This window comes from Phyllobates terribilis, unplaced genomic scaffold, assembly GCF_046119375.1.
Source record: "Phyllobates terribilis strain yellow unplaced genomic scaffold, ASM4611937v1 Scaffold_1__5_contigs__length_1240528914, whole genome shotgun sequence".
Lineage (NCBI taxonomy): Eukaryota > Metazoa > Chordata > Amphibia > Anura > Dendrobatidae > Phyllobates > Phyllobates terribilis.
In genome coordinates, this window is record NW_027362761.1 from 908874374 (window position 1) to 908900298 (window position 25925).

A 25925-nucleotide genomic window follows, 5' to 3' on the forward strand; every position below is an offset into this window, starting at 1 on the left:
GCAGATTTTGATGGAAATGTTAACTGGCCCCATGATGCATTTGCAGAACCCTTAAGGTGTCAAAATAGGAGAAACCCCCTACAAGTGACCCTATATTGGAATTGATCTTATGTTCTCCTGGTATGTGAATTTTATAATGTGATGGCATACGTGAGTTGTGTAGAGTGGATCAGGTTGGCATACATAAGATATGTAGAGTACATCTAGTCATGCAATAAATTATAGTAAGTCCTAAATGTAGTAATCCATGGATGAGTAGTAGACTTTGAAACAGTCTTTTATGCACAGACCAGGTTTGTAGGTGCAAGTGTCACACGGAGAAATGATATCCTTTCTTTTCCCCCATTCTGTAAGTAACTTTGCATCTTTTTTGTCACCTTCTTTTCTTTCCTGATTGGGGGACCTCAACGGGGATATGTTGCCCTGGTACTATACAGGCACCTTCAGTTCCAGAGGTACTGGGGCCTTCCTAACTAACAAATATTAGGACCATGATCACTACCTCCTGAAACTGAAGGAATGTGCCGGTCTGGCCTGCATATCGTGATGGAATGTAAGCATTATACATTGCCATCTCTACGATATGCACGGCCAGCTTTTTGTACTACACCTTGAGCTCTCTGCATGGCCCTATAGGGCTGGAGGACTTTATCAGAGAGATCAACTCCCCCCATGTTCTTATTGTACACCAGGACATATTCTGGCTTGGTGATCTGTGTAATGGTACCTCGTACAGATGTGGGGGTGCTGCCATTACCATGTATTGTTGTGCTGAAAAGTACATCCCTTTTGTCCTTGTACTTGACCACCAGCATGTTGTCACTACATTGCAGTCTGCTCTCTCCTTTTCTGAGCAGCTGCCCAATTAGCACCCTATGGAGTCCTCTCTCGTTTTTGTGCACAGCACCGCAGGCTGCGATAGCTCTAGCAAAGAGGGATTTGAAGAATGGGACGCTGGTGTAAAAGTTATCTTCTTAGAGGTGATAACCTTGATTCAGCAGTGGGTGCACCAAATCCCACACAATTTTCCCACTCCGAGGACAGGCGGGGCATGCAGGGGAGTTCATTCCGGGTGTCCCTCACTTCATAAAACCTAAATCTGTGGGTGTAACCTGAGGTACACTCGCACAGCTTGTACATTTTAATTCCGTACCTGGCCCTCTTACTTGTTTGATATTCCCGGAATTTAAGCTTCCCCTTGAAGTGTATTATGAATTCATCTAGCATATGACCCTCTGGGGAATGTACACCTCAGCAAATTTGTTGCTGAAGTGATCAATGACTAGCCGACTTTTAAAAAGTCCGTCAAACTTGGGGTCAGCTCGGTGTGGACACTGTGCCTTATCGTTGTAATACAAGAATTTGTGAATGACCTCAAACCATTTCCGGGACATAGACATTCGGAAAACTAGAGTGTGTTATAAAATACAGTTTAAACCAGAAGTTTACATAAACTATATAAAAAGACACACATGCATGTTTTTCTCAATATCTGACATGAAATGAGAATAAACCTTTTCCTGTTTTAGAGCAATTAGGATTACCATAATTTTTAATATTTGCCAAATGCCAGAATAATGAGTGAGCGAGAATGTTTTAAGGCATTTTTATTACTTATTGCAAAGTCAAAAGTTTACATACACTAAGATTGCTATGCCTTTAAACAATTCTGTACTGCCCATATGATGATGTCATGTGTTTGGAAGCTTCTGATAGGTTTTCTGGCAACATCTGAGTTAATTATAAACACACCTGTGGGTGTAATTTAATGCATACCTGAAACACACTGCTTCTTTGTGTAGCATCATGGGAAAGTCCAAAGAAATCAGCGAAGATATCAGGAAGAGAATTGTGGACTTGCACAATTCTGGCTCATCCTTGGATACAATTTCAAGATACCTGAAGGTGCCTCGTTCATCTGTACCAACAATTATACGCAAGTACAAACAAGAAGGGAATGTCCAGCCATCATATCGCTCAGGAAGGAGACGGGTTCTGTGTCCCAGAGATTGATGTGCTTTGGTCCGACGTGCATATCAACCCAAGAACAAAAGCAAAAGACCTTGTGAAGATGATGGCAGAAGCTGGTAAGATTGTGTCAATATCCACAGTGAAAAGAGCGCTGTATCAACATGGGCTGAAAGGCCACTCTGCCAGGAAGAAGCCATTACTCCAAAAGAAACATAAAAAAGCCAGATTAATGTTTACAAATGCACACATGAACAAAGACGTTAATTTTTGGAGACCTGTCCTCTGGTCTGATGAAACTAATATTGAACTTTTTGGGCATATTGCTAATTGATACGTTTGGGAGGAAAAAGGGAGAAGCTTGGAAACCTAAGAACAACATCCCAACTGTGAAACACAGGGACGGCAGCATCATGTTGTGGGGTTATTTTGCTGCAGGAGGGACTGGTGCACTTCACAAATAAGATGGCATCATGAGAAAAGAAGATTGTGGTAATACTGAAGCAATATCTCAAGACATCAGCCAGGAAGTTAAAACTTGGGCGGAAATGGGTCTTCCGAATGGACAATGACCCGAAGCATACTGCCAAAATGGTAACAAAGTGGCTTAAATGGGTATTCCCATTTCCAGTATCCTATCCCAATATGTAGTAGGTGTAATAATAATATTAATATTAGCAAATATCTCTAATTAGAAGAGAGATATTTTTGATTCGCTGTCTTTCCTCATATGCAGGACCTTAGCTATTCATGGTTATGTCCACTGATAAAGTGATAGTTAGCTAGCTGCTAGTGGTTGTAACCGTGGATACCTACGGTCCTGTATTGCCTGCACATGAGGAAAGAGACATAGCAGATCAAAAATACTATACTATATTTCTAATTGGAGGTATTTGCTAATATTATTATTACACCTACTACATGTTTGGATAGGATCTTGAAGTTGGGAATACCCCTTTTAAGGATAACAAAGTCAATATTTTGGAGTGGCCATCACAAAGCCCTGATCTAAATCCTATTGAAAATGTATGGGCAAAGCTGAAAAGGCAGATGCGAGCAAGGCGACCTACAAACCTGGATCAGTTAAACCAGTTTTGTCAGGAGGAATGGGCCCAAATTCCGACTAACTATTGTGTGAAGCTTGTGGAAGGATATCCTAAACGTTTGAGCCAAGTCATTCAGTTTAACGGCAATGGTACCAAATACTAATGAAATGTATGTAAACTTTTGTCTTTGCATTGAGTAATAAAAATGCCTTAAAACATACTCTCACTCTCATTATTCTGGCATTTGGCAAATATTAAAAATTATGGTAATCCTAATTGACCTAAAACGGGAAAAGCTTATTCTGATTTCATATCCGATATTGAGCTAAACATGCATATGTGTCTTTTTATATAGTGTATGTAAAGGTCTGGTTTCAGCTGTATTGCTGAACTTCTGGCTTCTTCACTATACCCATGTGAAGGACAAGGCCCCAAAACTTCATAATTTCTTCTGTCTACAGGGGTCCAGTTAGCATATGATGAAGTGGAATTTTGGGCAAGAGATTGTTGGGCATATAAATGTATCTAGGCCATTATGAGATTTACGTAATACTCAGAGAAAGACTTTGAAAAGTTGATTTTTGGAGCTGGCAGTGTCAAATTGGATTCCTGATAAAGCAGCACTTGAGAATCTGAGGTTCATAATTTTCAGGAGATTAGGTCCATAGGTGGTCACAAACGCTGGCCGCTGGATCATTTGCTGTCCTGGGGCATCTGCATGGGGGTTTATGATCACTGGAGGAAGAAGAGGAGAAGGAGGAAAAATAAGAGGAATGTGACATCCTCTCCCTCACGGTCAGTGTCTGAGGCAAGAAAGGCGTATGCTCCTTGGCAGAATACGGTCTTTGTGACTAGTGGGACTTTTTATTTTTAACTGTGTGTGTGTAAAATAACCAAATTTTATTTAGGTGTTAGAATAGAAATTTAAAAAAAAAAGAAAATTAATTTAGAAAGAAATAAAATAAAGGAGAATATAAAAATTTGGTAAAATAAAAAACAAATTTACTAAACAGACAACAGAAAAACAATTAGTGAGCGACCCCGACTAAATTACGTTGACCGTAGTATAAGAACTACAAGATTTTTCCACTAAAAACTAAAACTACAATTGCTAAACAGACGTCTGTAAAAAAAAAAAAAAAAAATTACTGAGCACCTGCAACTATCTGAAACTAAGGCTATGTGCCCACGATGCAGAAATGCTCAGGATTTTTTCCTGAGCGTTTCTGCATCTCCCTGGCAGAAAAAACGCATGCGGATTGTACATGCGGATTGTACATGCGGATTGTACATGCGTTTTCCTGCCAGGGACATGCGGATGTGAAGTGTTCTTCACATGCATTTCTGCATGCGGGTTGACAAGCGCTTTCCAAGCGATTTTAGCATCACTTGGAAAATGCTTGTCAACTTGGTCACACGATATAAATCCATGATACCGGCATGGATTTATATAGTGTGACCTTAAAGAATGGTAAAAAATAAATATATACTTACCTTCCGATGGACCCCGGAGTCTTGCTTCGCATCGTCCTGGCTTGCCGGCAGCTCGCAGTACACTACACTGAAGGACCTGATGTCACATGACTAGGACGTCAGCGCAGGTCCTTCAGTCCAACGCGAGTTGCCGGCAAGCGAAGACAAGGAGACCGGGGTGCCATCAGAAGGTAAGTATAATATATATATTTTTATTTTATTCTTTTTTTTACAGGTTCTATGGTACCCGGGTCCGGAGGAGAGTCTCCTGTCCTCCAGACCCGGGTACCATCCGCACATTGAAACTTTTGGATTCTGCATGTACAGATGTAGTGATGCAGAATCCATGCATTCCAATGAAAGTCAATGGCGGCGAAAACGCAGCGCTTGCGCAAAATAATTGGTAGTGCTGCGTTTTTTTCCGCAATGATAACCCGCCGCGGAAATTTCCGCAGCATGTGCACAGCACATGCGGATTATCATTGGGGAACATGGCAGGCCTTCTACCATGCGTTTTTGCCACTGCGGAAACTCTTAAAAAATGCATCGTGGGCACACAGCCTAATTCGGATTATACAGGTGCATCTCACTAATTTAGAGTAATGCTGTTAATGTTAATGATTATGGTTTACAGCCAATGAAAACACAAAGGTCATTATCTCAGTAAATTAGAATACTTTATGACAGCTTGAAAAATGTTTTTAAAATCCAAAATGTTGGCCTACTGAAATGTATGTTCAGTGAATGCACTCAATACTTGATCGGGGCTCCTTCTGCATCAATGCGTAGTGGCATGGAGGAGATCAGCCTGTGGCACTGCTGAGGTGTTATGGAAGCCCAGGTTGCTTTGATAGCAGCCTTCAGCTCATCTGCATTGTTGACTCTGGTGTCTCTCATCTTCCTCTTGACAATATCCCATAGATTCTCTATGGGGTAAGGTCAGGCGAGTTTGCTGGCCAATCAAGAACAGTGATACTATTGTTTTTAAACCAGTTATTGGTACTTTTGGCAGTGTGGAGAATAAAATTTCCATCTCCAAAAAGCTTGTCGGCAAAGGGAAGCATGAAGTGCTCTAAAATTTCCTGGTAGACTTCTGCGCTGACTTTGGTCTTAATAAAACACAGTGGACCTACACCAGCAGATGACATGGCTCCCCAAACCATCACTGATTGTGGAAACTTCACATTAGACCTCAAGCAGCTTGGATTGTGGCCTCTCCACTCTTCCTCCAGACTCTGGGACCTTGATTTCCATATTTAAATTGGAGCTCTGGGACCTTTGTGGAGTGTGTCAATGACTGCTTTCTGGTCATCTGTCAAGTCAGCAGTCTTCCCCATGATTGTGGAGCCTACAGAAACAGACTAAGGGACCTTTCTAAACTTTTAGGAAGCCTTTGCAGGTGTTTTTTGTTAATTTATTCTAATTTACTGAGATAATGACTTTTGTGTTTTCATTGGCTGTAAGCCATAATCATCAACATTAACAGAAATAAACACTTTAAATAGATCACTGTTTGTAATGACTCTATATAATGAGTTTCACTTTTTGTATTGAAGAACTGAAATAAATTAACTTTTTGATATTCTAATTTAGTGAGATGCACCTGTATTTTAGTGAAAGAAAAATATACTTAAGTATAAGATGATTACAGCATATTTCTACTGTGAATTACACTGATCCTATTCCAGGTCTGTCAACTAAACAAAACTATTTTAATTTGATACATTTTTTACACTTTACTATCGGACATTAATCCTGATTATAGTTTAGTAAAAAATACTGTAGTATAAGCTGATTACTACAGTATATTTTTGCTGTCCCTAATCTAGCCCTATCAACTAATCTAAATTTATTTTTATTTGATTTTGTTTTTTATGCACTTTTCAAAAAAAAAAAAACCAAAACAACCGGATGTCGATTAGTGATGTGCGTCACTGATCAGCCCTCAGCGGCTGCAGGACACAAACACGGGGGAAGAAAGAGGGAGAGGAATTGGGGTGGACTGGAAAAAAGCAGGGACCGGAACAAATCTTCTTTCTTCTTTTCTTCAGGTCTTCAGTCAGCAGAAGAGGTGGCGCAAGCTAAAATCATCTGTGGCACCACAAGGTCCAGCAGATCCACAACAGAACGACAGTGACCTCTCTGCACACGTCTGCAAGCTAGAATGAGACGATACAGAGCGGTCACTGAGATGTCAAACTGTTCTCCTGCTCACTGGTGCAATCGGACATCATCGTCCGAACTTTTCATTCTGCCTAGCTCCGGCCTGTGATCTGTGTTGTCATAGCACTGATCATAGCTGAACTTCAATGTTTCAGGCAGTTTCATTTGCCGAAACATTGATATCGCAGTGATATGCTGTTAAGAATTGAACAGCCAATCACAGTGATCGTAGTTGCGAGGAGACAGCGAAACCCCCCGTGGTGACGAATCCCGGTGCCCTTCTGCCAGAAACAGCAGGCACCTTCCTCTGATCACTGTGTAATGGTGACCAGAGGTTCCTATGATGTAAATTTACAGTACAGACCAAAAGTTTGGACACGCCTTCTCATTTAAGGATTTTTCTGTATTTTTTTGACTGTGAAAATTGTACATTCACACTGAAGGCATCAAAACTATGAATTAACACATGTGGAATTATATACTTAACAAAAAAGTGTGAAACTACTGAAAATATGTCTTATATTCTAGGTTCTTCAAAGTAGCCACCTTTTGCTTTGATGACTGCTTTGCACACTCTTGGCATTCTCTTGATGAGCTTCAAGAGGTAGTCACCGGAAATGGTCTTCCAACAAACTTGAAGGAGTTCCCAGAGATGCTTAGCACTTGTTGGCCCTTTTGCCTTCACTCTGCGGTCCAGCTCACCCCAAACCATCTCGATTGGGTTCAGGTCTGGTGACTGTGGAGGCCAGGTCATCTGCCGTAGCACCCCATCACTCTCCTTCTTGGTCAAATAGCCCTTACACAGTCTGGAGGTGTGTTTGGGGTCATTGTCCTGTTGAAAAATAAATGATGGTCCAACTAAACACAAACCGGATGGAATAGCATGCCGCTGCAAGATGCTGTGGTAGCCATGCTGGTTCAGTATGCCTTCAATTTTGAATAAATCCCCAACAGTGTCACCAGCAAAGCATCCCCACACCATCACACCTCCTCCTTCATGCTTCACGGTGGGAACCAGGCATGTAGCGTCCATCCGTTCACCTTTTCTGCGTCGCACAAAGACACGGTGGTTGGAACCAAAGATCTCAAATTTGGACTCATCAGACCAAAGCACAAATTTCCACTGGTCTAATGTCCATTCCTTGTGTTCTTTAGCCCAAACTTGTCTCTTCTGCTTGTTGCCTGTCCTTAGCAATGGTTTCCTAGCTGCTATTTTACCATGAAGGCCTGCTGCACAAAGTCTCCTCTCAACAGTTGTTGAAGAGATGTGTCTGCTGCTAGAAATCTGTGTGGCATTGACCTGGTCTCTAATCTGAGCTGCTGTTAACCTGCGATTTCTGAGGCTGGTGACTCTGATAAACTTATCCTCAGAAGCAGAGGTGACTCTTGGTCTTCCTTTCCTGGGGCGGTCCTCATGTGAGCCAGTTTCTTTGTAGCGCTTGATGGTTTTTACAACTGCACTTGGGGACACTTTCAAAGTTTGCCCAATTTTTCGAACTGACTGACCTTCATTTCTTAAAGTAATGATGGCCACTCATTTTTCTTTACTTAACTGCTTTTTTCTTGCCATAATACAAATTCTAACAGTCTATTCAGTAGGACTATCAGCTGTGTATCCACCTGACTTCTGCACAACACAACTGATGGTCCCAACCCCATTTTTAAGGCAAGAAATCCCACTTATTAAACCTGACAGGGCACACCTGTGAAGTGAAACCCATTTCCGGTGACTACCTCTTGAAGCTCATCAATAGAATGCAAAGAGTGTGCAAAGCAGTCATCAAAGCAAAAGGTGGCTACTTTGAAGAACCTAGAATATAAGACATATTTTCAGTTGTTTCACACTTTTTTGTTAAGTATATAATTCCACATGTGTTAATTCATAGTTTTGATGCCTTTAGTGTGAATGTACAATTTTCATAGTCATGAAAATACAGAAAAATCTTTAAATGAGGTGTGTCCAAACTTTTGGTCTGTACTGTACATCAACTTGCGGGAACACCTTCCCGACCATGATGTAAACTTACATCAAATGTCGTGAAGGGGTTAATAAACTACAATTTTAAGCTTTTCATGAGTTTTTAAACTTTTATTGATAAATACTTTAAGTATTTTTCAAGACTTACAAAATACTCCATGGCAACAGGGCTGTGGAGTCTGTAAGCCAAACCTCTGACTCCTCAATTTCCCTGACTCCCGACTCCACAGCACTGCCTCACTACTGAGTATGTACATACAGTGCAGCAGAGATCCTTAGATGAGGAACAGACTTTAAGGCTGTGTGCCCACTGCAATTCCGCTGCAGAAGCGCTTAAAAAACGCTTGGTAGACGGTCTTCCATGTTCCCCAATGATAATCCGCACGTGCTGTGCACATGCTGCGGAAATTTCCACTGCGGATTATCATTGCGGAGAAATCCGCATCACTACCAATTATTTTGCGTAAACGCGGCGTTTTTGCCGTCATTGACTTTATTGGAAAACATGGAATCCGCATCACTGCAGATGTGGAATCCATGCGTTTCAATGTGCGGATGTTACCCGGGTTTGGAGAAGAGGAGACTTTTTACTGTACCTGTAAAAAAAAAAAAAAAAATTATACTTACCTTCTGATGGCCCCTGTGTCCTTAGCGATTTGTCTCGGCTTGCCGGCAACTTGCGATGGTCTGAAAAGGACCTGCCATGACATCATTTAGTCATGTGACGGCAGGTCCTTTAGTGTACCACGAGCTGCCGGCAAGCCAGGACGCATCGGCTAAAGACACCGGGGGCCATCAGAAGGTAAAGTATAAATTTCATTTTTTTTTTTTTTTTTTTACCATTCTTTACGGTCACGCTATATAAATCCATGCCGTTTGCATGGATTTATATAGTGTGACCAAGTTGTCAAGCACTTTCCAAGTGATGCTTAAATCGCTTGGAAAGCGCTTGACAACCCGCATGCGGAAATGCATGTGAAGAATGCTTCACATCCGCATGTCCCTGGCAGGAAAACCACATGTACAATCCGCATGCGTTTTTTCTGCCAGGGAGATGCAGAAACGCTCAGGAAAAAATCCGGAGCATTTCTGCATTGTGGGTACACAGCCTTTATAAGACATTTGAGAACTTTCCAAATTCTTATGAAAACATTTACAGCACATCCTGCATTGAACTACTGAACCCAATTTATTATATATTTTAGGAGACTGAGTCGCTCCATTTTATGCCGATTCCAACTCCACAGCCCTACTTGGCATCCTGGATTTCAGATTCTGGGCCAATTCTGGACTGATGACAACCCATTTTTGTCTAATCAGTGCTTAGTTTCACAATTTCTGTGTCTCTATCTTCACCTACTTTTTGAGGATTGACTACAGGTTCTCAATGAAATTCAGATCTGGGGAATTTCCTGGCAGTAGACCAAAATTTTCAAAGTTTTGTTCACTGATCCACTTAGTTACCACTTTTGCTTTGTGACATTGGTGCTCCATCATGCTAGAAAATGTATTTTCAGCAGCAGATGGAAGGAAGGGAGACACAGTCATTACTAGTGGGTAGGCGGAGCCCACATAGGATAGAACACCTCAGATTAAAAAAGAGTGTTGTCCGACCCCTCCAGCTTGGGCTCCTCCTACTCCAGCTCTCCAGTCTAAAATTTGAGGTCACAGAGGATGGTCGCTGCTGGAAGCAGCTCCTCAGAAATTTTTTTTATTTTTATCGGACAGAGACTTGGACCCCCGTGGTCTTGAGGTCTCTGGGGTCTCAGCGCTGCTGGACCCCCACCCCTCCCTTGGCGGATCTGCATTACCCTTTGAGAGAGGTCCCTGCAGAACCCTGCCGGCCCCGGGGGATGAGGGATGCTTCCCTGGCGGGGACGCAAACCGCGCATCTGGGGTCACTGCGTTCTCCGCCCTGGGGGGGAGCTTGGGCACAGCGCCACAAATCCCTGGGGGTCCCTGTGGCGCTCAGCTGGGTGAGTACTCAGCATGTTAATGTGTTTTGAGTGCTTCAGCGGCTGCTGCGGCAGCCGCTGCTACATGTATTCAGGTGGTGACTTGTGTTTTTTTGTCCGCAGGTGGATGCCTGCAGGACATGGAAGCGGGGCAGGAGCGGAGAGCGGAGGAGTCGCGCGCGCTTTTTTTTTTTTTTTGAAGCCGGCGGGGGGCGTGGCTTCGCGCCTTCCCGGTCTTTCGCGGGCAGGAAGCGCTCTGAGCGCGCGCTTTCTCCTGCCCCTCCTCTTCCGGCTTCTCTCTCCTCACAGCGCGGCGGCCATTACTGAACGGCTTCCATCGGGCTCCTCACTCTCCTCTCCTCCCGACAGACCGAAGGAACACTGCACCGCGGCCAGCTGGGTGAGTCGCTTCTGCCTGTCAGGGCAGAAGCTTAACCCCTCACCCCCTCAGCGCAGGGCACCTTTCTGAGGCACAATAAGGTGGCAGACTGTGCTGTCCTGCAGCTATTACTTCATATAGAGGTTCCTTTTTTTGTCTGGGGCTCGCACATCCTTTTCATTTACAGAGGTTGTGGGGAGTCTGCGACATTAACCCCTTATTAGGCGGTTATCCCTTAAATGGGGGTCAGCTGGGGTAGCTCTCTTTAAGAGCTTTAACCCTTCAGCTTTCTTTTAAGAAACCACACTGTCCTACTTACTGACAGGTTTAACCTGCCATATACTGTGTGAGGGCATGTCAGATCAGGGTCCAGGAGGTGCGGACCGTCTCCCAGGTCCGCTACAGGATCAGTCTCGCGTGTCTGACACGCAGGAGTCCTCGACGGCGTCAAGCGCAGCGGTCGGGGGTTTCGGTGATGGGGCAGTGGTCAAAATGGAGGCCCTCACTCGTTCTATTCATGGCCTGTCTGACCTTCTAGGTTATTGGGTGTCAGCTAGATCCTCTCATGGCAGGAAGCGCCACAGGCCGGTACTGCCCTCCCCGCGCAGCGACTCGGAGATCTCTGTTATGGAGGGTTCCCCTTCAAGCTCAGATGGGGAGATGTCCGATTCGGATAAGGAGGATCGGCAGGGGCACTCTGCCTCTTTTTTGGGCCGTGCAGAGGCTTTTATTGGAGCCATGAAGGAGGCGTTACAGTTTCCGGAGGAGGTAACTAGACGTCCTGGTAAGTCGGCCCGGATGTTTCAGGAGTCGCATAGGTCGCGCTTGGCATTACCATCTCTGGATGAGCTTAATGGGGCAGTGGAGAAGGAACGCCTGTGTCCAGATAAACGTTTTCAGGGGACACGGTTTTTTGAGGCACTGTATCCGTGTTCCACGGAGTTGATTGATAATTGGATTCCTTCTCCTGAAGTGGATGTCCCTTTATCTCAGCTTAGCAAATCCTCATTACTGCCTGTTAAAGGGAAGGCGAGTCTGCAGGATCCGCTGGACAGAAAAACGGAGATGGCGGCGAAATCCATATACGAGGCCGCGGGTCATGGATTCAGAGCGGTGCTAGGATCCATGTGTGCTTGTAAAGCTTCCCTAAGCTGGTTGGACCGTCTACGGACGGCGTGGCAGGATGGATCCCCGCTATCTGAGGTAGATGGGCTTTTCAAGTTGTTGGAGGATGCGGCCCGATATGGCAGTGATGCAGGTTTGGATACCGCGTCACTGCTGTCCAGGGCGCAATCCTCGGCGGTCACAGTTAAAAGAGCACTGTGGCTCAGACAGTGGACCGGGGACGCGGTTTCCAAGCAAGGTTTGCTATCTTTAGCTTACAAGGGTGGTCAGTTATTTGGATCTGACCTCACGGAGCTGATTGTCATGGCAAAGGCAGAAGAAGCGGCCTTACCACAGCGAAGAACTGTGGCTTCTGCGTCGGGCAGGCCTAGTGCCGGTAGTAGTCGGCGGCCCTTTCGGTCCAGGGGACGGTCCGGTCAGCCCTCTTGGGGATCGGGTCGTCCCTCTTTTTCAGGAAAAAAGGCTTCTCAGAAATCCCGCACTCCCTGGAAACAGAGCTTCCGTCAAGACAAGCGGGAAGCTGACAAAAAGCCCGCTAAGGCGGACTGACGCCAGGTTTTCACTCGAGGGCTCTCGAGTGGGGGGGTCGCATGCTCCAATTCGAATCGACTTGGGCGTGCCGCGTTTCGGACGCCTGGGTGACGCGGGTTGTGAAAGCAGGCTACTTCATAGTTTCTTTCTCGACCCCCGGACAGGTTTTGCCGATCTCGCATTCCGTCAGAGCCCGAGCTAGTTGCCGCTCTACGGCAGGAGGTAGTTTCCCTTCTGCAGAAGGGTGTGGTGGTACCGGTTCCGCCGGAGGACCGGGGAAGAGGGTTTTATTCAAACCTCTTTGTGGTCCCCAAAAAGGAGGACAAATTTCGCCCCATTCTGGATCTCAAAAGATTGAATCGACATGTCCGCACCCGGAAATTCCGCATGGAGTCGCTTCGCTCGGTTGTGGCGGCCCTGTCGCAGAACGACTTTTTGGTGTCAATCGACATTCGCGACGCTTATTTGCATGTTCCCGTCGGAAGGGCCCACCAACGCTTCCTTCGTTTTGCCATAGGTCAGGACCATTTCCAGTTTGTGGCCCTACCATTCGGGTTGGCCTCGGCGCCCAGAGTTTTTACAAAAATTCTGGCACCTCTCATGGCGATCCTTCGAAGACAGGGGGTTACGGTTCTTCCCTACCTGGACGACCTTTTGATTGTGGCGTCCTCAAAGGAGGAGGCGGTGACGGCTCGCAATCTATCCCTTCAGCTCCTGGAGGACTTCGGGTGGCTGGTCAATTGGAAGAAGTCGTCTCTGGAACCGTCGCAGTCAATCCTGTTTTTGGGGATGGATTTCGACACGGTACGAGCAGTGGTGTCCCTGCCTCCAGACAAGCAAGCAAGTCTTCTTCGACATGTACAGGTTATGAAGTCTTCGACAGCAATGTCCCTTCGAAGGTGTATGCGCCTTTTGGGTTTGATGGTGGCGTCAATGGAGGCACTTCCGTTTGCCCAATTTCATTCCAGGACTCTCCAAATGCTCATTCTGAACCGTTGGGATCGATCACAGGCTTCGCTGGATCGCAGTGTCATCATCTCCCACAGGGTGCGAGAGTCTCTAGAATGGTGGTTACGTCCGGAAGCGTTATCCCTGGGGAAGTCCTTCCTCCTTCTGAGGTGGTCGGTCATAACCACCGATGCCAGCCTGTCAGGCTGGGGGGTTGTCTGGAACGATCTCTGGATTCAGGGAGTATGGTCGTCGGAAGAGTCTGTCCTGCCGATCAACATCCTGGAATTGAGGGCGATTTTCCTTTGCCTCCAACACTGGACGGTCCCTTTAAACGGTCTGCCAGTCCGAGTGCAGACAGACAACGCGACGGCGGTCGCGTATATCAACCATCAAGGTGGAACGAGGAGCTCCAGGCTCATGATGGAAGTGTCTCGGATCCTGGTATGGGCCGAGGCCAAGGTGCCAGCCATCTCTGCGATTCACATTCCGGGAGTTCAGAATATCACGGCGGACTTCCTCTGTCGCGAGAAGGTGGATCCCGGAGAATGGAGTCTTCACCCAGAAATTTTTGCACAGCTGTGCTCCCGTTGGGGAACTCCTCAAGTGGATTTGATGGCATCAAGGTTCAACACCAAGTTACCGACGTTCATGTCCAGGTACAAGGACCCGAAGGCTGTGGCGGTGGATGCTCTGGTGGCTCCGTGGGACCAATTCGAGCTAATCTATGTGTTCCCGCCGATATCCTTACTTCCTCTTGTTGCGTCGGATCAGACTGGAAAGAGTCCCGGCTATGTTAGTAGCCCCAGACTGGCCAAGGAGGACGTGGTTCTCGACGCTGGTGTCGCTTCTGGCTGCGCCTCCACTTCCTCTCCCTCTTCGCCCGGACCTGTTAACCCAAGGGCCTGTTCGTCATCCGGACCTGAAGTCTCTGCGTTTGACGGCGTGGCTCTTGAGACCGAAATCTTGACTCGTCAAGGTTTTTCAGCCGAAGTCATTGCCACTCTGCGAGCTGCCAGGGGTCCTGCCACTACTAGGATCTATCACAAGACTTGGGAGGCCTTCTTTTCATGGTGTTCGGGTTCTTCAAGGAACCCGAGGATTTTTTCCATTCCCAATTTGTTGGCCTTTTTGCAGTATGGCCTGGACAAGGGTTTGGCAGTTAGCACTCTGAGGGGTCAGGTTTCTGCTTTGTCCTTGCTGTTTCGGAAGTCTATCGCCTCGCGTAGGGACGTTCGTTCCTTTTTTCGCGGGGTAACCCGTCAGTTTCCGCCGCGGAAGGCGCTTGTGTCCCCTTGGCGGCTCAATCTGGTCTTGGAGGCTCTTCAACATGGGCCTTTTGAGCCTATGGACTCCGTTAGCCTTTCTTTGCTTTCTTGGAAGGTTGCCTTTTTAGTGGCAGTCACCTCTTTGAGAAGGGTTTCTGAACTGGCGGCTCTTTCTTGCTCGCCTCCTTTTCTGGAGTTTCTCCCGGATCGCGTGGTGCTTCGCACACGGGGCGACTTTCCACCTAAGGTGGTGTCACAGTTTCATGTTAACCAGGATATTGTGTTGCCCTCGCTCTGTCCGGAACCGAGGAATGCGAAGGAACGGGCCTTGCACTCATTGGATTTAGTGCGGGCTTTGAAGTTCTATTTGTCTATTACTCAAGGTTTTCGGAAATCGGACTCTCTGTTTGTGATTCCAGCAGGTCGTCGGCGTGGTCAACGAGCTTCCAAGGACACTATTCAACGAGCTTCCAAGGACACTATAGCTCGATGGATTCGGTCGGCCATTTTAGAGGCTTACCGACTCAAGAGCGAATCTTGTCCAATTAAGATTCGAGCTCACTCCACGAGAGCTGTGGGTTCATCGTGGGCTTTTCATCAAGGGGCCTCGGCAGCTCAACTCTGCCGGGCGGCTACCTGGCGCTCCGTCCACACTTTTACAAAGTTTTATAAGGTGGACGTCAGTGCTTCCGCTGATGCAGCCTTAGGACGTAGGGTCCTGCAGGCGGCTGTAGTTTAAGTTATCGTTAACTTGTATTTAGCGCTAGTTGCGCATTTTTCTAGGTTGTTGGGATTCTGCCTCTGTTGGTTTTTTCCCACCCTTAATTTTTGGACTGCTTTGGGACGTCCCACTAGTAATGACTGTGTCTCCCTTCCTTCCATCTGCTGCTGAAAGACGGATTTTGGTAAGACCTTACCTGTAAAATCCTTTTCAGCGAAGGAAGGAAGGGAGACACAGCTCCCTCCCATGGCAGAAGTGTGTTGTTGTGTTTTCAGATGCAGCGTAACCCTTCTCTGATAGCGATTATCTGGGCTGAGGTCGGCGCGCTAAGGCTCTGTTCCAGCATTGCCAGCTCATCGCAGTGGTCAGGTCCAGTGAGTAGTACCTGGGACTGTGTGGCTTTTCTGTTATATGCATAACCTGTCTCTTGTTTTTTCTCTGAAGTTCTTCAGAAGGGGTTATGCTCCGCTGGTGATATTTGCTCTTCCTTAGCTTGTGTACGGACTGGAGAGCTGGAGTAGGAGGAGCCCAAGCTGGAGGGGCCGGACAACACTCTCTTTTTAATCTGAGGTGTTCTATCCTATGTGGGCTCCGCCTACCCACTAGTAATGACTGTGTCTCCCTTCCTTCCTTCGCTGAAAAGGATTTTACAGGTAAGGTCTTACCAAAATCCGTCTGTTCATCACCAAATTCCTGCAGGATCATTGGGAGAGTGCGATCATGGAGGATGTTTAGATGCCTTTCTTTATTCATGGCCGTGTTCTTGGGCTAAAGTTTTAGTAAGCCCACTTCCTTAGATGAAACGCAAACCCAAACATGAATAGTCTCAGGATGATTTACTGCTGGCACAATACAGGACATATGGTCGCTGTCATCTTTTCTTTTTCCGAGCAATAATTTTTCAGTTGTTCCAAACAGCCTACAGAGTGCTTCATCAGAGAATATAATTTAATCCTTGTCCTCTGCAGTACAATCCTTGTTCTTCCTGCAGAATGTCAGTCTGTTTGATGTTTTTCTTGGAGAGAAGTGTCTTGTTTGCTGTCCTTCTTGACACAAGGCCAGCTTGCCCCTCACTGTTCTTACAGATGCATGGACACCCGCCTGCTGCCATTCTTGAGCAAGCTCTGTACTGGTTTTAACCAATTCCATAGCTGAACCCTGTTTTCATTAAACTGTCCTGGCTAAAAATGAGAAGATCGCTTTGCACAACCCCAATCCACTGTTTACGTTAGTTCTGTCTAGCTGTGAATAGGAGCTGAGCAAATTTCCTTACCCTCCAGGATCCCAGATTCTGCTTTTGATTTGCCAGGCTGGTGCGTCGTCACCTGTAGGCCACACAGATGATGTCACTCAAAGCTGGCGAATCGAATGTCGCACAGAGGAACTTTGAAGCTCAGGAAATTCGCACAGCTCCTGTCCACAGCCAGAGAGCAGTGTTACGAAGCGATCCACTCATCTCTATTCCTGGAACTTGGGCTTCCTGAAATCTTTTTCACAACGATTGAACCCCTCTCTATGAAGTTCTTGGTGATCCAATTTAATGTTTTTTTTTTTAAGGGGACATCTTACAAGCAGCAGCAGCAGCAATATGACTGCACGTTTCCTTAAAGGTAATCATGGTTAACAAAAGAGCCCCTTTTAAAGCAACAAGTCTGCTCTTATAATTCAGTCTGATGACAGAGTGATGGTAGCCGAATTGTTTTTGTCAACACTTTCTCCTGAGCTTATGAGATAACTAAAATGATGTAAGCAGGTCATTTTGTGACAGGACTGAAATTCAGATGAAATGGGTTTTTTTTGTTTTTAATTACATTTTCATGGCAAGGAATGACTAAGCAGTATTTTACACTTCATCTGATCTCTCTTCATAGCAATCTAGAGTTAATGCAAATTGCCACTATTAAACCTGAAGCAGCAAACTTTGTGAAAACCAATAATTGTTTAAGACAAAAGTATTGGCCATGACTTTACAATAATGAAAGCTAATGGTTTTGGGGTATATGACTGTATAGTCTTTTCAGCTCATAAGAAGAATTAGACTCGCTCTGCATTTGGAAACTTTTCTCCTCTAAGCAGGATGCATTGGCAGTATATTGTAGAAAATGCACTATAAAAAGTTTTATTCTTTTAACATCTCTCTCCTTCTATTGCAGTGAAATTGTAGATATATAAAAATAAATATCACCTTGTTCCACCATTCTTTCTTGCAAACTTCAGATGTCTGTTGAAAAAAAAATAATGAATTTAATGTTTATGCTCTCTCCAGAGTTTTTTGTAAGACTGTTTCAAGAGCTTTATCCTTATAAATGGCTCATCCATAGAGTCAGCTGTATAGGCAAGTATATGTGAACAAATAATTACAATCCCTTAAGATCCTAGCTCAGGTACTAAATTTATACATTAAAGAGAATTTGTCAACCGGTTCCTTTTTAAGAACAGTCCTGCTCAGCATTATTGGCACCCATGAAGTTTTAAGTACATAATGTGGAATATCTCCTGAAAAAATGAATCAAGTAAGTTGTTTGTTTGTTTTTTGTATAGAGCACTTGTGTTAAATACAAAAGAGCATTTGATAAACAATAATTTTAAACAAGAAACAATGGGGGGGGGGGGTAGAAAAATGTGAAGCTGGCTGTGTCACTGATATTGGCACCCTTTACATTGATTTAATATAGAAACACATTTTGACTCGCCTGTGGTAAATCACAAAAGAGAATCAATGATTAATTGTTGGTGCCCATGTGACATGAATTAGCCAATGAACAATGGCTTCAGTGTTTGAAAAAGCCCCATGGAAGGCCCTGTTCCTTTGTCACAATGGTGAAGACAAAGGAGCAGTCTGAGGACGTCAGAACTGGTGGTATTAGCAAACACAAGACTTCCAAAGGATAGAAGGCTATCTCTAAAGACCTTGGTATCCCAGTTTTAACAGTGCGCAATGTTATTAAGAAGTTTGCCAATGATTGTACCCTCAAGCACCTCCCTGGAAAGAGGAAAATTGACAAGAGATGTCTTTGGATGTTTGACGTGTGTTTTTACACCATTCCCACCAACCTTGAAAGACCTGAAGACCAACCTGGAACAGTCTGGGGTCTTGGTTTCAATAAGTACCATATGCCGCACACTAAACCAAGCAGAGCTTTGTGGGCGAAGGCCAATGAAGAAACCATTGCTGAAGAAAAGACCTCAAAAGGAACGAATGATCTTTGCCAAAGAGTACCTTGACAAACCACAATCCTTCTGGGAATATTTTCTGTGGACAGATTAAACAAAAATGGAGCTTTTTGGCAATTCAAAGCAACAGTTTGTGTCAATTCCTAAATACTTTTTTTCAACCCTTAACTCACTGGTCTCTTCCTTTATATGGGGAAGTGCTAGACCTAAGCTTAAACTATCCACTCTGCATAGATCTAAACAAATGGGAGGAGCAGCACTGCCAGAATGTTTTCTATATTATCTAGCAGGACAACTTAAAGCAGTGAGTAAATGGATGCCTAATGCTTACTTGCCGAATTCAGAAAGTCACTTGGCCCAGGCTGCTGGAGTTAACTGCCTTTTGGGTTTTATAGAAATGGATAAGGCTAATGTCCCTAGATCACTACCTCTTCTTAAACTGGAGCGATTGATCTGGAGGCAGACTAAAAAGGTGCTTCATTTCAATAACGTTATAGCTGAGATGCCACAATGGTATAACACATATTTCCCTATTCTGTTAAACAACCCATCTACTCAGTTTTGGATATCACATAATATATTTCTATTAAAAGACCTATACGAACAAAACGTCCTAATGTCCTTTGAACAATCACAAAACAAATAAGGAATTCCTAGGTCCCAATTTTTTCGATACCTTCAAGCTTAGAACAGCAACTCAATCTCACTTACAAAATATGGTCACCATCAATTTATTATCATCTTTCCCTTTAATAGGGATACTCAGATCACAAGGCCCACAGGGCCTCCTTTCCACTTTATATACATACTAGCTATTGAACCCACTATATGCCCGGGTGGTGAGCATTTTTATTGGTATATGGTCTCCCATCCTGGTATTTGTGCTGCCCCCATCCTGGTATTTGTGCTGCCCCCATCCTGGTATTTGTGCTCCCCAATCCTGTTCACCCACCCTGTTATGTGCTGCTCCATCCTATCCTGGTATGCATGGCACCCCTCACCCCCAATCCTGGTATGCATGGCCCCCCTCACCACCCAATCCTGGTATGCATGGCCCCCCTCACCACCCAATCCTGGTATGTATGGCTCCCCTCACCCCCCAGTCCTGGTATGTATGGCTCCCCTCACCCCCCAGTCCTGGTATGTATGGCACCCCTCACCTCCAATCCTGGTATGCATGGGCCCCTCACCCCCTAATCCTGGTATGCATGGGCCCCTCACCCCCTAATCCTGGTATGTATGGCACCCCTCACCCCCCAATCCTGGTATGCATGGCACCCTTCAGCCCCAATCCTGGTATGCATGGTACTCCCTCATCCCTATCCTGGTATGCATGGCACCCCTCACCCCCAATCCTGGTATGCATGGTACCCCCTCATCCCTATCCTGGTATGTATGGCACCGCTCACCCCCCAATCCTGGCATGCCTGGTCCCCTCACCCCCCAATCCTGTTATGCATGGTGCCCCCTCATCCCTATCCTGGTATGTATGGCACCCCTCACCCCCCAATCCTGGTATGTATGGCACCCTCACCCCCCAATCCTGTTATGCATGGTGCCCCCTCATCCCTATCCTGGTATGTATGGCACCCCTCACCCCCCAATCCTGGTATGTATGGCACCCCTCACCCCCCAATCCTGGTATGTATGGCACCCCTCACCCCCCAAGCCTGGTATGTATGGCACCCCTCATCCCCCAAGCCTGGTATGTATGGCACCCCTCACCCCCCAAGCCTGGTATGTATGGCACCCCTCACCCCCCAAGCCTGGTATGTATGGCACCGCTCATCGCTGTCACACTGCACATACATACAAAAAAAACCACTTATACTCACCTTTCTTCCCTGTGCTCCAGCGCTGTGTCCCGTTCTACCGGAGGCCGGGAGAGGAGTGCGGCGCCTGAGTAAGCGCGTGCCAATACCGCGCTGTCCGGCGCCGTTTTGCTGAAGACACACAGCAAATGTGTCTTCAGTAAAATGTCGCCGGATAGCGCTATGCGCATGTGCCGATTCAGACGTCTCACTCCTCCCCCGGCCTCCGGACCGAACAGAGGCGCCGCGGCAACACTCCTCCCGGTCAGGTAAGTATAGCGCCGGAGATATCATACCTGCTCGTTTAGTCATAGGGATGTGATCTTTGCATTCAGTCAGGGCTGGCGCCGCACATGCATTTGAATTCTGCTCCCGGCTCGCACTGAAGTATGTATGGGGGCGCTTGTGCAGTATGACATGGCCAGCCAGCAAAGCTTGCAGCGCTGGGAGCCGCACATGCGCTGTGACGAGCAACTCCCCGCGCATGCGCACTGAAGCTGTGTAGTTCCCAGCTTCGCAGTGTGAGATCGGAGCCGCTCGTCACAGCACATGAATGACTCTCAGCGCTACAAGCTTTGCTGGCTGGCCATGTCAAACTGCACAAGCGCCCCATACATACTTCAGCGCGAGCTGGGAGCAGAATTCAAATGCATATGTGGCGCCAGCCCTGACTGAATGCAAAGATCACACCCCTATGACTAAACGAGCAGGTATGATATAAGTATATTAAGTGCTGTATACTCGTGATGTTAGCGCCAATTTTAATGAAAAAAAGACAACTCAATGGGGGCAGTTGACATAGTACACAGGACATGACAGGTTCCCTTTAATTAGAGGAGCCTTTTGCTGCACATGCTGTTTTATTCAGTTTTTTCTTTGAAATCGCAACATGGAAGTTGAAAAACATTGTTTTATTGCTGTATTAATTTGGACCACTAATTAAAACATCTTGAGGATATAACTTTGGTAGATTTCCATTTATTTCTGAAGATATTGTACAGTCTATGAGAAAATGAAAAGGTGTCAATAATGGTGAGCAGCACTGTACATTACAAAGCTTAGTAGTAAAGGGTAGCCATCAGATGGGAGAATAATACTAAGGAGTGATGACACATGTTTATAGTTACATATTAAATGTAATCTAATGCAATGTATATAGAGATTTGGTTCAATGTAATGCACAAAAATAAAATCCATAATGAAGAGATATAAAGATACAGTACATTATAATCAGACATACCCAAAAACAAAGAAAATGTGTCACCACATCAGCCTCCAAATCAGACTCTGTCACACGTTTCAGCTCTACAACATCTTAGAAAATATTTTTTGGTTGCTTTTCTGCAGTCTTGTTATATATCCTTTTTTTGACCTACGTGTTATGTAATGTTTTCTTCATTTTTGTGTCTCCAGGAAATGTTTTTGGGGCTTATTTTGCATTCTGTGCCATTGTTGATGGAATTCAGTACAAAACTGGAATGGGACAGAACAAAAAAGAAGCAAAAGCAAATGCTGCGAAGTTGGCTTTGGATGAACTACTTCTGTATGAAGAATCGGAGTCATATGGTAATTTTGTCCAAAAATATTATTTTAGGCATACTAGTATTCAGTTAATCTCTGTTTTTATAATACATTTTTTATGCTCCCATTTAATGCAGTTGTAGATATTTTAGTTCAGGCTCCTTCTCTTTCTGGTTAATTTTTATTGCCACACAAATACAGTTGAAAAGGGGGACAAAAACTACCTTTGTTGTACTGTACTAACACATGATGCTTCTGATGTCAATAAAAGCATGATTTAATTGGTATTCCCAACGCCAAGATCCTATCCCAATTATTTATTATGATATTAATATTAGCAAATGCCTCCAATTAGAAATGTATTATATAATTCTTCTGATAACCTATGTCGCTTACCTCATGTGCAGGCCATTGCAGTAGTTTAGGTATCCATTGTTACTACCAATAGCAACTTACTGTCAGTATGAGTGGTCATAACCATGAATACCCAAGCTACTGTAATGCCCTGCACATGAGTTAAATGACTCATTGAAAAAAATAAAGTTGAATCCAAAATGGCCGACTTCAAAATGGCCACCATGGTTACCACCCATCTGGAAAAGTTTTCCCCCTCCCATATACTAATATGCCACAAACAGGAAGTTGATATCACCAAACCATTCCCATTTTATTTAGGTGTATCCATATAAATGGCTCACCCTGTATAGTGCACAGATAAAAGAAGAGATTGTTACTCCACAAATAATTAGATAAATATAGCCCTTAGTAGAGTATAAAGAAATAAATCAATTCATCATAGCTATAACAAAAGGGTAATAAAATTGTCATAATGACTAGTGTTGAGCGAGCATGCTCGACACTTCTCGGTACTCGCCCGAGCATCTCACTACTCGGGATGTTCGGCGAGCACCGAGCATTTCCGGGTTACTCGGGCTGGAGCTCGGGTCTCCTCCCTGCGTGTTTAACGCTCTTTACAGAGCCAATGAACATGCAGGGATTGCCAACCAGTCACTGTAATGCCGCAGCTATGTTGGTTGTGGGCATTACAGTGATTGGCTGGCCGCACAGCGTCACCTCGAGTATTTAAAACCAGGCGCCGCCATCTTGCGTCGCTCCGGATCAGATGATGTAGGGAGAGTGCTGCTGAGTTAAGGAGAGATTTATACTGCGAAATAGGTAGTGTAGGGTCTCTAAAGCCTGCAAAATCAAACAAACAGTCCTTCTGAGGACTAATATCCATCCAAGATATCAGGCAGGCAGGCTGTATAGAAGACGCAGTGGTTATACCAGCAAACCACTGCATTACAATCCTGTGTGCTGCTTTTCAAATTGCTAGACTTAGCCCCAGGTCTCAAGGGCCAGGAAAGATCCTTTTTTTTTTTAATAAATCTAAATCCTCTCTCTCACCCCCCCCCCCCTCCCCCCGCCCTCAGTCAAACTGTACAAATACCAGTCTTATTAACCTTTTGGTATCTTCCCCCCCCCCCACCCCCCCCAAAAAAAAAAAATAAAAAAAATAAAAAAAAAAAATTAGTGTCTGTGAGTGTTCAGACACAAATACTGTACAGACCAAAAGTTTGGACACACCTTCTAATTTAAAGATTTTTCTGTATTTTCATGACTATGAAAAATGTACATTCACACTGAAGGCATCAAAACTATGAATTAACACATGTGGAATTATATACTTAACAAAAAAGTGTGAAACAACTGAAAATATGTCTTATATTCTAGGTTCTTCAAAGTAGCCACCTTTTGCTTTGTTGACTGCTTTGCACACTCTTGGCATTCTCTTGATGAGCTTCAAGAGGTAGTCACCGGAAATGGTTTTCACTTCACAGGTGTGCCCTGTCAGGTTTAATAAGTGAGATTTCTTGCCTTATAAATGGGGTTGGGACCATCGGTTGTGTTGTGCAGAAGTCTGGTAGATACACAGCTGATAGTCCTACTGTGCCTGATCTGGCACACCCCAATAAGTTCGCAAAGTTGGCAGATGAGGGGAGTGACGGTACAGGGGTAGCACTACTGCAGCAAGGCATGTCCCCTGAAAGCCGGAGGAGTGTCAGCTCCAGTAAAGAGGGAAATAGGAGAGTAGGGCATGCCAGGCAGGTGCTGGTAGTGGGGGACTCAATTATTAGAGGAACAGATAGGGCTATCTGTCACAAAGACAGGGATCGTCGAACAGTGTGCTGCCTACCTGGCGCTAGAGTCCGGCACATCGCTGATCGGGTTGACAGATTACTGGGAGGGGCTGGTGAGGACCCAGCGGTCATGGTGCACATTGGCACAAATGACAAAGTTAGAGGTAGGTGGAAGGTCCTTAAAGATGATTTCAGGGAATTAGGCTGCAAGCTGAAAGCAAGGACCTCCAAGGTGGTATTCTCTGAAATACTACCGGTACCACGTGCCATGTCAGAGAGGCAACGGGAGATTAGGGAGATAAATAAGTGGCTCAAGAACTGGTGTAGGAAGGAGGGATTTGGGTTCCTGGAGAACTGGGCCGACTTCTCAGTTGGCTACAGACTCTACGCTAGGGACCGGCTGCACCTTAATGGGGAGGGTGCAGCTGTTCTGGGGGAGAAAATGGCTAGAAGGTTGGAGGAGTGTTTAAACTAGGGATTGGGGGGGAGGGTATTCATTTTATAGGTGGGGAAGATGGTGCAGGTAGTGACCTGGGCACAAATAAAGAAATTGGGGGTGGGGTTAGAACAGTCAATAAAGTAAGAAGGAATAGAGGTACAGAGAGATACATAAAATGCATATACACTAATGCCAGAAGCCTCACCAACAAAATGGAGGAATTAGAATTAATTTTGTTGGAAAATAATTATGACATGGTGGGGATATCTGAGACGTGGCTGGACGAGAGCCATGACTGGGTAGTTAATTTACAGGGCTATAGTCTGTTCAGAAATGACCGTACAAACAAGCGAGGGGGGGGGGGGGGTGTTTATATGTAAAATCATCCTTAAAACCTGTCTTGCGGGAGGATATATGTGAATCTAATGAAAATGTAGAGTCCCTGTGGGTGGAGATAAGGGGTGGGGGAAAAAATAATAAATTACTGATAGGGGTTTGTTATAAGTCTCCAAAAATAATGGAAGTAGTGGAGAATATCCTCATAAAGCAAATAGATGAAGCAGCGACTCAAGGAGAAGTCATTATTATGGGAGACTTCAACTACCCTGAAATACATTGGGGGACAGAAACATGTAGTTCAAGCAAAGGAAATAGGTTTTTGACTAGTATGAGAGACAATTACCTTTCACAACTGGTTCAGGACCCAACAAGAAGGGGGGCACTGCTAGACCTAATATTAACCAATAGGCCAGACCGCATATCAAATATACGAGTTGGGGGGTCACTTGGGTAATAGTGATCACAAAATAATACGTTTTCATGTAACCTTTAATAAGATGTGTAGTAGAGGGGTTACAAGGACACTAAACTTCAGGAAGGCAAATTTCCAACGGTTAAGAGATGATCTTAGTGCAATAAACTGGGACGATATCCTGAGACATAAAGCTACACAAAGCAAATGGGAGACCTTTATTAACATCCTGAATAGGACCTGGGCACAATATATACTCCTTGGGAATAAACATGATAGAAATAGGAGGAAACCACTATGGCTAAATAGAGCTGTAAGGGGCGCAATAAGTGACAAAAAGAAAGCATTTAGAGAACAAAAGCAAGTAGGTAGTGATGAGGCATTAAATAAATATAGAAAATGAAATAAATTATGTAAAAACCAAATCAAGGCAGCAAAGATTGAGGCAGAGAGAATCATTGCCAGAGAAAGTAAAAATAACCCCAAAATATTCTTTAACTACATAAACAGTAAAAAAACTAAAAAATGATAGT

General features: G+C 44.9%; 1 protein-coding gene across 1 annotated transcript in view; it reads left to right on the forward strand.

Annotated features, from left to right (window-relative positions):
- The window catches only part of ADAD1 (adenosine deaminase domain containing 1), a 178078-nt gene that overhangs the window by 15346 nt on the left and 136807 nt on the right, over window positions 1-25925 (forward strand). The window contains exon 3 of the mRNA XM_073655618.1: window positions 21954-22106. Coding sequence (XP_073511719.1) covers window positions 21954-22106 — 153 coding nt within the window. The remainder of the gene's footprint in view (window positions 1-21953; window positions 22107-25925) is intronic.